This window comes from Oncorhynchus clarkii, unplaced genomic scaffold (genome assembly GCF_045791955.1).
Source record: "Oncorhynchus clarkii lewisi isolate Uvic-CL-2024 unplaced genomic scaffold, UVic_Ocla_1.0 unplaced_contig_3794_pilon_pilon, whole genome shotgun sequence".
In the NCBI taxonomy this organism is placed as follows: Eukaryota; Metazoa; Chordata; class Actinopteri; order Salmoniformes; family Salmonidae; genus Oncorhynchus; species Oncorhynchus clarkii.
In genome coordinates this window covers 1-12,500 of record NW_027259441.1, presented here as the reverse complement: position 1 = coordinate 12,500, position 12,500 = coordinate 1, and the positions used below count along the sequence as shown (strand labels likewise).

The 12,500-nt window shown below is 45.2% G+C and overlaps 1 protein-coding gene across 1 annotated transcript in view; it reads right to left on the bottom strand.

The window, feature by feature from the left end:
- LOC139400202 (leucine-rich repeat serine/threonine-protein kinase 1-like) overlaps positions 1-11,694 on the bottom strand; it is a gene marked incomplete at its 3' end in the record, with an annotated part of 28,942 nt that extends 17,248 nt beyond the window's left edge. Inside the window, exons 1-2 of the mRNA XM_071145193.1 lie at positions 11,482-11,694; positions 280-473 (exon numbers count right to left, since the gene is read on the bottom strand). Of these exons, the coding sequence (XP_071001294.1) occupies positions 280-473; positions 11,482-11,575 (288 nt within the window). The remainder of the gene's footprint in view (positions 1-279; positions 474-11,481) is intronic.
- Between the last annotated feature and the right edge of the window lie 806 nt (positions 11,695-12,500).

The window sequence follows — 12,500 nt, the reverse complement described above, 5'->3', positions numbered from 1 at the left end:
GTTACAGTCACACCAAAACAATCTCTGTAACACACATCACACATTATACAGCACATATCTGCATTAGGCTAGAAACACAACGGCCTCCACATGGCAAGCGCTCTCATTTAGTGTGTGTGTGTGACAATGTTTGTGCGTGCAAGGATATGAAGGTGTGTATGTGAGACAGATCCGTCTCGGATTTTGTGTGCGTGTGCATGCGTGTATTTTCGAGACAGGTCTGTCTCTCTCTGTTCCACTCACCCCCTCTGTTCCACTCACCCCCTCTGTTCCACTCACCCCCTCCAGCCGAGGACTAGCTGCACTACACTCCACACAGCAGGCTTGCTGGATCAGCTCCCGGGCCCTGCTGCTCTCCCCTTCCCCGTACGCTGCCTGGATGTTCTCCAGGGTTGGAGACGGACCCAGAGAGGAGGCTCCACCGCTGCCCATCGCAGACGCCTTGGCTCCCATGTCCTCCACTGCCAAAGAACCTGGGGAGAGGAGGACAGAGGAAGAGAAGATAACAGAATATAAGAGAACAGAAGAGAGGAGAAGGAACAGAGAAGAGGAGACAGAAGAGAGGAGAGGAGACAGAAGAGAGGAGAGGAGACAGAAGAGAGGAGAAGGAACAGAGAAGAGAGGAGACAGAAGAGAGGAGACAGAAGAGAGGAGACAGAAGAGAGGAGAAACGGAACATACTTCCATTAGATCAGACCAGCTGCAGTCTAACACAGTAACAGAATATTGGGGTAGTAGGCGTGCACAGAGCACCGGTAGCAAGTAAGAAATAGGTCACCCTGCTAAAGAATGCAGTCTCTCTCTCTGGATACTGGACTAGTGTTGGAGTTTGGAGTGAACACACACACACAAACACACACAATAAGAAGCTCTCATGTTCATTCCGAAACATCAGTTTGCACTAATGAATAAACCTGGGATGTATCATCCTTTGGAAAGAGTGAACTGATTTCTCAATACAGGTCAGTATTACTTCACTTCAGTGGTTTCAGTGTGGTAATAATGTCTGTCATCAACCAGAGTTTTAGAGCGGATGGTAAATCCTACCTAGATTCTCACAAGCCCTGATTGAACATCACTTGAGTATGCTGGTCTTCATACACACAGTGGGTCAGTTCATGGGGTGAACAATCCACATAGAAAAACAATGGGCAATTTAAACATGTCCATTCATCTTCTGCACTGAAATTGAATCAATCCCAGCCCTGGTATCTATAGATTATAGTATATATAGATTATAGTTGACCTGAGTTGGTGACCTTAAAGGACTAGGCATGAATCGTGTTAATTAGGCACAAGAGGAAAACAGACTGAAACAGGGAGGGACTACATGGACTTGTCCAATAAGAAAGACTCATTGTTTTTCCCATTGTGTGCCCTAATATACACAACCCTGGATTGGTTTCAATCCACTTACAACACAACAGAGAAGTACTCATCAAGTCTGATGCTGGCTCCTTATTCTACCACTCTGATGACACTTTTTCCCAATATACCTATTCCCCCTCTCTCTTCTCCAGAACCTGTGAGGTGGCCACTATCAATCCTTTCTTTAGGCTTTGCATTGAAAACATCACTCGTCAATATGGGGTCTTCTGTATGTATGTATGTATGGGATTCTGAGGTTATCTTGAGAAGATCAATTCCTGTGTGTGATCTAATATAGAGACTCAGAGACTGTAGCCATGTCTTTCCCTTCAAAACGTGCGGGTCCCTGTAACCGTGCGGGTCCCTGTAACCGTGCGCGTCCCTGTAACCGTGCGCGTCCCTGTAACCGTGCGGGTCCCTTCAAAACGTGCGGGTCCCTTCAAACCGTGCGCGTCCCTGTAACCGTGCGCGTCCCTGTAAACGTGCGGGTCCCTGTAACCGTGCGGGTCCCTGTAACCGTGCGGGTCCCTCGTCCCTGTAACCGTGCGGGTTCCTTCAAACGATGCGGGTCCCTTCAAACCAACCATGCGGGTCCCTTCAAACCAACCATGCGGGTCCCTTCAAACCAACCATGCGGGTCCCTTCAAACCAACCATGCGGGTCCCTTCAAACCAACCATGCGGGTCCCTTCAAACCAACCATGCGGGTCCCTTCAAACCAACCATGCGGGTCCCTTCAAACCAACCATGCGGGTCCCTTCAAACCAACCATGCGGGTCCCTTCAAACCAACCATGCGGGTCCCTTCAAACAAACCATGCGGGTCTCTGCAGCCCTGAGCGTCTCTGCAGCCCTGAGCGTCTCTGCAGCCCTGAGCGTCTCTGCAGCCCTGAGCGTCTCTGCAGCCCTGAGCGTCTCTGCAGCCCTGAGCGTCTCTGCAGCCCTGAGCGTCTCTGCAGCCCTGAGCATCTCTGCAGCCCTGAGCATCTCTGCAGCCCTGAGCATCTCTGCAGCCCTGAGCACCTCTGCAGCCCTGAGCACCTCTGCAGCCCTGAGCATCTCTGCAGCCCTCTGAAGTGGGCCTGCTGCTGCTGCTACATGTATGTATAATTAATATGGTGAGAGTCTGACTGGGCTATAAAGGCTGTATGAGAAAGCCAGAGGGACTGTAGCCATTAGACCTGCCTGCACCCCAATGCGTCAATACCGTCTTCCTGGCCAGTCTGTGTGTGTGAAGAGACCTTGAAGGGCAAAGCAGAGCACAGACCAGACGGCACAACAAGCAGAGTGCTCTCCCTCTTTCCCCTCCTAAATCTGTCCATCTGATAGACAGAACAACAAGGAAGAGTCCTCCCCCTCCTAAATGTGTCCATCTGATAGACAGAACAACAAGGAAGAGTCCTCCCCCTCCTAAATCTGTCCATCTGATAGACAGAACAACAAGGAAGAGTCCTCCCCCTCCTAAATCTGTCCATCTGATAGACAGAACAACAAGGAAGAGTCCTCCCCCTCCTAAATGTGTCCATCTGATAGACAGAACAACAAGGAAGAGTCCTCCCCCTCCTAAATGTGTCCATCTGATAGACAGAACAACAAGGAAGAGTCCTCCCCCTCCTAAATGTGTCCATCTGATAGACAGAACAACAAGGAAGAGTCCTCCCCCTCCTAAATGTGTCCATCTGATAGACAGAACAACAAGGAAGAGTCCTCCCCCTCCTAAATCTGTCCATCTGATTGACAGAACAACAAGGAAGAGTCCTTCCCCTCCTAAATCTGTCCATCTGATTGACAGAACAACAAGGAAGAGTCCTTCCCCTCCTAAATGTGTCCATCTGATAGACAGAACAACAAGGAAGAGTCCTTCCCCTCCTAAATGTGTCCATCTGATAGACAGAACAACAAGGAAGAGTCCTCCCCCTCCTAAATGTGTCCATCTGATAGACAGAACAACAAGGAAGAGTCCTCCCCCTCCTAAATGTGTCCATCTGATAGACAGAACAACAAGGAAGAGTCCTCCCCCTCCTAAATGTGTCCATCTGATAGACAGAACAACAAGGAAGAGTCCTCCCCCTCCTAAATGTGTCCATCTGATAGACAGAACAACAAGGAAGAGTCCTTCCCCTCCTAAATGTGTCCATCTGATAGACAGAACAACAAGGAAGAGTCCTCCCCCTCCTAAATGTGTCCATCTGATAGACAGAACAACAAGGAAGAGTCCTCCCCCTCCTAAATGTGTCCATCTGATAGACAGAACAACAAGGAAGAGTCCTCCCCCTCCTAAATGTGTCCATCTGATAGACAGAACAACAAGGAAGAGTCCTTCCCCTCCTAAATCTGTCCATCTGATTGACAGAACAACAAGGAAGAGTCCTTCCCCTCCTAAATGTGTCCATCTGATAGACAGAACAACAAGGAAGAGTCCTTCCCCTCCTAAATGTGTCCATCTGATAGACAGAACAACAAGGAAGAGTCCTCCCCCTCCTAAATGTGTCCATCTGATAGACAGAACAACAAGGAAGAGTCCTCCCCCTCCTAAATGTGTCCATCTGATAGACAGAACAACAAGGAAGAGTCCTCCCCCTCCTAAATCTGTCCATCACCAACAGTAAACACAAGAATAGCTAGCGCACCTCTCCACCTCCTCCAGCTAAATGTGTTATCCGTGTGGGGATGTGTCCCATAATATCACATCACAATGTGCAGAATGTTTCCTGATAGGTGAAGATGTAGGCCTATGACGTCACAGATACAGATATATTAGTGTCTGTGTATGACACAAGCTGACCCATATAGGAACGTATAGGTAGACTTGCAAAACGATGGTAGCTTTTCCAAAACTCCCAGAATCAGAAGGGTATATGCAGAAAATACAGAATCCTCCAACTAGTATTTCTGAAAACCCTGGGAGTTTGGGGAAAGTGATGTGAATGTTGTAACCCTAGTTAGTAGATTGGGTATTGGATCAGGCAGTGTCTCAACTCTACTCTTCATTCAAGTGACCTATTAGGTGAAACTGAGACGTCCCTTTAGGAAACAGATTCCTTGAAACCGTGAACACAGTTTTTCCCTTCTGACATCACAGCGTGACAGAACAGCAGAATTTATTTGATGGATGCTCCTCTCTTTAGTTTCATCAACATTAAAGGCGCTGGGGAGAAATGTGGCGCTTTTCAACAAATGTGGATTATAGTTGAAGGAAATCTCACCTTTACTGCATTGAAGAGGTGTTAAGCAAAGGGACTTCCTGTCTCAATGAAGATGAATTGCATTTTAATAAGTCACCGTGGATGCACAGGGGCATGCGATGCAATCGTCCCCATAGAGACAGGGCTGGTCATTGGATCAGTGTGTGTCTGTCATTACTATAGGGATGCATTGTCTGCAGAGTGACAGCAATCTCAGTAATCTGCTGATTGATTGGCTCATTCTGTGTAGCAGGATCCTTAATCCTTTCATTTCTGTGATTGGCTCATTCTGTGTAGCAGGATCCTTAATCATTTCATTTCTGTGATTGGCTCATTCTGTGTAGCAGGATCCTTAATCATTTCATTTCTGTGATTGGACAGGAGGGGAGCCATCCTGGGCTGCATTCCATTTCAAAAGATTTTCCTCCACCCTTCTGCCCTTGTTCACTCCCCGAGGTAGGTAGGTTTAAAGGTATAAACCCCATAAGGTCCGTCACATTCATGTCCGTTATTAAGTCAGTGCAGGAGTTTATGATGTAGTCTCTCATACATCCCTGTACCACTGGGATGTATTACTAAGATACAGTATTTAACCAGGAAGCCCCATTGAGATAAATCAAGTCTTTCTGAAGGGAAACCTGGAACTGTCAGAGTGTAATGTAGAGATGACAATTTAAGGCACCATCAATACACAAAGGGCAAAGGTGCCCAATGGCATTGATGATCAATAAAGAACAAGATAATCAACATATGGAGATGTTTCTTTTGAGAGCTACAGTTCCAGCACCATGGAAAGATTTCCATGTCTCATAAGTATTTTAGAGGACACCTTGATTTTCTATCAAGAACCCAAACACTCCCATCAGGCCTTCAATGTCTTGTTTAAAAATGCTGTAGCCTACGTACAATACCCTAGTTAGTTCATATGTGACGGGCTCAGCACCGACTCTAGAATAGATGAAAAACGGTTGTTTCAGTGTCGTTGATACCTTCAATTAAGCCTGGAGATTCAACAACAGCAACACTTCACACTGTAATACTGATGAACTAGTCAGTAATTTAATCAAGTCAAATCAATAATCTACCCAACACTGGCTGAATTCTGACAAACATCTGCCACTTACTGTCATTCTATCTAAAAGCCTTGCACTTTAGATCCAAGTTAAATAGTGTATCTATACAGGTAGCAGGGTTGGGGGTGAGTGTATAGTCACAAAGTGTATAGTCAAAGTGTATAGTCACAAAGTGTATAGTCACAAAGTGTATAGCCACAAAGTGTATAGTCACAAAGTGTATAGTCACAAAGTGTATAGTCACAGTGTATCGCCACAAAGTGTATAGTCAAAGTGTATAGTCACAAAGTGTATAGTCACAAAGTGTATAGCCACAAAGTGTATAGTCACAGAGTGTATAGTCACAAAGTGTATAGTCACAGTGTATCGCCACAAAGTGTATAGTCACAAAGTGTATAGTCACAGTGTATCGCCACAAAGTGTATAGCCACAAAGTGTATAGCCACAAAGTGTATAGCCAAAGTGTATAGCCACAGTGTATAGCCACAGTGTATAGCTACAAAGTGTATAGCTACAAAGTGTATAGTCAAAGTGTATAGTCACAGTGTATAGCCACAGTGTATAGCTACAAAGTGTATAGCTACAAAGTGTATAGTCAAAGTGTATAGCCACAGTGTATAGCCACAGTGTATAGCTACAAAGTGTATAGCTACAAAGTGTATAGTCAAAGTGTATAGTCACAAAGTGTATAGTCACAAAGTGTATAGCCAAAGTGTATATAGCCACAAAGTGTATAGTATAGTCACAAAGTGTATAGTCAGTGTATAGTCAAGTGTATAGTCACAGTGTATAGTCACAAAGTGTATAGTCACAAAGTGTATAGTCACAAAGTGTATAGTCACAAAGTGTATAGTCACAAAGTGTATAGTCACAAAGTGTATAGTCACAAAGTGTATAGTCACAGTGTATAGTCACAAAGTGTATAGTCACAAAGTGTATAGTCACAAAGTGTATAGTCACAAAGTGTATAGTCACAAAGTGTATAGTCACAAAGTGTATAGTCACAGTGTATAGTCACAGTGTATAGTCACAGTGTATAGTCAAAGTGTATAGTCACAAAGTGTATAGTCACAGTGTGTATAGTCACAAAGTGTATAGTCACAAAGTGTATAGTCACAACGTGTATAGTCACAACGTGTATAGTCACAACGTGTATAGTCACAACGTGTATAGTCACAAAGTGTATAGTCACAGTGTATAGTCACAGTGTATAGTCACAGTGTATAGTCACAGTGTATAGTCACAACGTGTATAGTCACAACGTGTATAGTCACAACGTGTATAGTCACAACGTGTATAGTCACAACGTGTATAGTCACAAAGTGTATAGTCACAGTGTATAGTCACAGTGTATAGTCACAGTGTATAGTCACAGTGTATAGTCACAGTGTATAGTCACAGTGTATAGTCACAAAGTGTATAGTCACAACGTGTATAGTCACAACGTGTATAGTCACAACGTGTATAGTCACAAAGTGTATAGTCACAGTGTATAGTCACAGTGTATAGTCACAGTGTATAGTCACAGTGTATAGTCACAGTGTATAGTCACAGTGTATAGTCACAGTGTATAGTCACAAAGTGTATAGTCACAACGTGTATAGTCACAACGTGTATAGTCACAAAGTGTATAGTCACAGTGTATAGTCACAGTGTATAGTCACAGTGTATAGTCACAGTGTATAGTCACAGTGTATAGTCACAGTGTATAGTCACAGTGTATAGTCACAGTGTATAGTCACAGTGTATAGTCACAAAGTGTATAGTCACAGTGTATAGTCAAGCATAAAAAGAGATTTCCCGAAACCCAGTCAGTCAGAGTGAAAATTAAATCTTCAGGGTCCCCATCTCTCTCTGAATTAAAAACATGCCTCTACTAGCCCACAGTACACACAGCTGCACAGGTAAACAATCAGATCCTACAGGCTAACACTAGCGTCAATCACAGCTAAAGTACATTAAACTCACAGATTTACCACTAATCTGATGTAGCATTAGCTTTAGCCACACGTACAACAACATGCCCTGTTCATATGCTCCAGACTGTAAACAAGACTATTCACCCAGCTAGCTACATCGGCTACACAGTGACTACAGTGAGCAGTGTTACTCTGGGCTAGGGCGTCAGCCACATGTCCTGTAGCATACCTGTTCATACTATGAGACTGGACCCTTCTCTAGTCTCCCATCTCCCCATGGCATTCAGATCGCTTGTTTCTTTTCTCATACAGCCTTTCCCTCTGTAGTGTGTTATGCATCCAAGGAGCCTCTCTCTAGCCTGTCTGCATGGCCGATGGCTCTCTCTGCATCCCTCCTTCTACCTCCCTGGCTGTGGCTGGCTGGCTGGCTGCACTCAGAGCTAGTGTCAGAGAGGAGGAGGGGGGGGGGGGGGCGGCCCCAGCCACCAGTCTCCCTCCCTCCCTCTCTCCCTCCTGACTCCTCCTGGAGTGTCCTAAAGGAAAGGTAATGATGATATGTCTCTGCCTCTCAGTCTTTATCCCCTATCGATCTCTACCCCACCACCCATCCCTGCAGAGTGTAACCCAACCCTCCACCTCTCTTCTCTGCCTGCTTCCCCCGGGATAGACTTCACTTAGCACACAGCCTCACAGAGAGGAAAAGAGAGACGGAGAGAGACAGAGAAAGGGGAGTGGGAGAGAGACAGAGAGAGAGGGAGCGAGAGGAAAAGAGACGGAGAGAGACAGAGAAAGGGGAGTGGGAGAGAGAGAGAGAGAGAGAGAGAGAGAGAGAGAGAGAGGAGAGTGGAAGAGAGAGAGAGAGAGAGAGAGAGAGAGAGAGAGAAAGAGGAGAGCGAGAGAGAGAGAAAGAGGAGTGGAAGACAGAGAGAGAGAGAGAGAGGTAGAGGTAGAGAGAGCTGCATTTCCTATTACACTGTAACAAATACTCAGACCTAACAGAATATTTATTTCCCAAAATTATAATTCAATACAAAGAATTTGAAACTATAAAAGATGAAGAAAAAATATAATATTTATTGGGTGAAAAGCCAAAATGTGCAGTCTTTCATACCACGTCATGTGTCTTCTCAGTCATGTTGACACTGGTCTACTACCATAGCTTTAATGTATTGTTGTTCTCATTAATATTGTTGTAGTTGTTGTTAATGGTAATCCCATGTCCACTACCACTATTACTGTTGATCCCACATTTATTTATATATAAATATATATATATATATTTTATATATAAAAATATATATGTATTTTTCGATATGTATACTTTGACAATGTAAGTAATAATGAACTTGCCATGTCAATAAATTCAATTGAATTGAAAGGGGGAGAGAGAGAAAAATGGGAGTGGAAAAGAGAGCGAGAGAGAGAGGAGTGGAAGAGAGAGAGAGAAAGAGGGAGAGGGAAAGAGAGAGAGAGAGGGGAGTGGGAGAGAGAGAGAGAGAGAGAGAGGAGTGGGAGAGAGAGAGAGGAGTGGGAGAGAGCGAGAGAGAGAGAGAGAGAGGAGTGGGAGATAGAGAGGAGTGGAAGAGAGAGAGAGAGAGAGAGAGAGAGAGAGAGAGAGAGAGAAAGAAAGAAAGGAGTGGAAGAGAGAGAGAGAGAGAGAGAAAGAGGAGTGGGAGATAGAGAGAGAGAGGAGTGGAAGAGAGAGAAAGAGGAGTGGGAGATAGAGAGAGAGAGAGGAGTGGAAGAGAGAGAGAGAGAGAGAGAGGAGTGGGAGAGAGAGAGAGAAAGAAAGAGGAGTGGAAGAGAGAGAGAGAGAGAGAGAGAGAGAGAGAGAAAGAGGAGTGGGTGATAGAGAGAGAGAGGAGTGGAAGAGAGAGAAAGAGGAGTGGGAGATAGAGAGAGAGAGGAGTGGAAGAGAGAGAATGAGAGAGAGAGAGAGAGAATGAGAGAGAGAGAAAGAGGAGTGGGAGATAGAGAGAGAGAGGAGTGGAAGAGAGAGAAAGAGGAGTGGGAGATAGAGAGAGAGGAGTGGAAGAGAGAGAATGAGAGAGAGAGAGAGAATGAGAGAGAGAGAGAAAGAGGAGTGGGAGATAGAGAGAGAGCGAGAGAGCGAGAGAGAAAGGGGAGAGAGAGAGAGAGAGAGAGAGAGAGAGAGAGGAGTAGAAGAGGCAGAGATAGGGAGAGAGAAAGGGGAGTGGGAGACAGAGAGAGAGAGGGAGAGAGAGAAAGGAGTGGAAGAGAGAGAGAGAAAGGGGAGAGAGAGAGTAGTGGAAGAGAGAGAGAGAGAGAGAGAGGAAGAGAGAGAAAGGGGAGAGAGAGAGAGAGAGAGGAGTGGAAGAGAGAGAGAGAGAGAGAAAGAGAGAGAAAGGGGAGAGAGAGAGGAGTGGAAGAGAGAGAGAGAGAGAGAGAGGAAGAGAGAGAGAGAGAGGAGTGGAAGAGAGAGAGAGAGAGGAAGAGAGAGAGAGAGAGAGAGAAGAGAGAGAGAGAGAGAGAGAGGAAGAGAGAGAAAGGGGAGAGAGAGAGAGGAAGAGAGAGAAAGGGGAGAGAGAGAGAGGAGTGGAAGAGAGAGAAAGGGGAGAGAGAGAGAGGAAGAATAAAAGTTTCTGTCTCTCCCACACATGCTTTTTCATTCGCTCTCTCACACACGCCATTTTTCATACTCTCACAACCTATATGTGGTCTATCACACCTGCCACTGGTACTGAGTAAGACACAGTTGCCCTTCTAGACAATGATTTTGCTGTTCCACACATCACCGACAAACAAGCAATTTTATGAACCATCTAAATGTCAAAGTTTCAAATTCCACAATCAATATGATTTAAAAACATGTTATGAGACGAGAAAATGCCCTTCTGAATGAAAACATGGAGGTGTCAATTCTTCCACAGAGCCTTTCTAAAGCATCTACAGTATATTTACGTAGTGTCCGTCCAAAATGGCACCCTATTCCCTACGGATAGTGCCCTACTTTTGACCAGGGCCCATAACTATAAAAGGTCATTTCAGACGGTGCTGCAGTGACTTCAGTAGTAACATAGGATACAGTAGTGCTGCTGCCACCACTTGACTGAACCCAGTGGTGTTGTTGTTTCAGACGGTGCTGCAGTGACTTCAGTAGTAACATAGGATACAGTAGTGCTGCTGCCACCACTTGACTGAACCCAGTGGTGTTGTTGTTTCAGACGGTGCTGCAGTGACTTCAGTAGTAACATAGGATACAGTAGTGCTGCTGCCACCACTTGACTGAACCCAGTGGTGTTGTTGTTTCAGACGGTGCTGCAGTGACTTCAGTAGTAACATAGGATACAGTAGTGCTGCTGCCACCACTTGACTGAACCCAGTGGTGTTGTTGTTTCAGACGGTGCTGCAGTGACTTCAGTAGTAACATAGGATACAGTAGTGCTGCTGCCACCACTTGACTGAACCCAGTGGTGTTGTTGTTTCAGACGGTGCTGCAGTGACTTCAGTAGTAACATAGGATACAGTAGTGCTGCTGCCACCACTTGACTGAACCCAGTGGTGTTGTTGTTTCAGACGGTGCTGCAGTGACTTCAGTAGTAACATAGGATACAGTAGTGCTGCTGCCACCACTTGACTGAACCCAGTGGTGTTGTTGTTTCAGTTCTGTCTTCTATATTTAAGCAGTAGACACTCAGACACAGATGAGCCTCACCAATTCTGAATGGCAGAGGGTTGGCAGAGGGTTGAACTGGAAACAGACACACAAAGAATGTTCCAGTACTAACCACAACCAGGGAAAACACATTAACCAGCCTATGGCTCATTATCAAGCCGTCTTTCCTTGATTCCTTGCATTCTTTCTACTCATATCCTTCTCTAAAGGTCTGATGGGACCTTGGACATTCTCCTCCAATGTAAGGAATAAGGAAAAGACTCTGAGATAAGTACAATACAGTAAAAGTGAATTCTCTCACCATCTTGTTCAAGATCGTGTTTCTCTTGTTCCTCCATGTTGTTGCTCTGTGTGTCTCCAGTGGCCTTGGAGAGGCCGACTGACCAGTAGGACATGCCTCCTCCTCCACAGCAGGGCAGGACTGAACTAGCACCAGCACAGGGTGGTGGTGGTCAGTGGGACTGGTCCCAGTCTGAGTCACTGGTGTGGTGGAAGACACTGGTCAGAGATGGGCTGTGGTAGGAGGGAGGACAGAGGGAGAGGCCATTAGTCAGATCCCTGCGAAACACAGCCAGTCATGCAGACAGCCAGACATAGGTTTGATCTAGAGAAAGTGAAAGCAGTCACACACTCACATTGCATAACAACAAGTTAATGGATACACAAATTGCCACCCAACATTTACAACTATAGTTGTCGAGATGCCTTAATTAGAATAATGTACTTGTGTCTAGTACGAGAAGCTTTATACTACAACTTTTATGACTTCTCGTGTTATTGTTTCAGACCCATATACAATAAACAGCTATGTGAAGTGATCGTGCTGCTTTGAATGGGTTGTTTGTTGACATCCTTGTACTTTACAAAGCTCTTGGAACAGATTCCTGTTGGAACGTTCCACAAATTATACCCACCCCGTTCCACAAATTATACCCACCCCGTTCCACAAATTATACCCACCCCGTTCCACAAATTATACCCACCCCGTTCCACAAATTATACCCACCCCGTTCCACAAATTATACCCACCCCGTTCCACAAATTATACCCACCCAGTTCCACAAATTATACCCACCCCGTTCCAAAAATTATACCCACCCCGTTCCACAAATTATACCCACCCCGTTCCACAAATTATACCCACCCCGTTCCACAAATTATACCCACCCAGTTCCACAAATTATACCCACCCTGTTCCACAAATTATACCCACCCTGTTCCACAAATTATACCCACCCAGTTCCACAAATTATACCCACCCAGACACAGTTGCCTAATTTAGTGAATTTGTATTTTTAAATTATCTCTGTGTAAAACGCA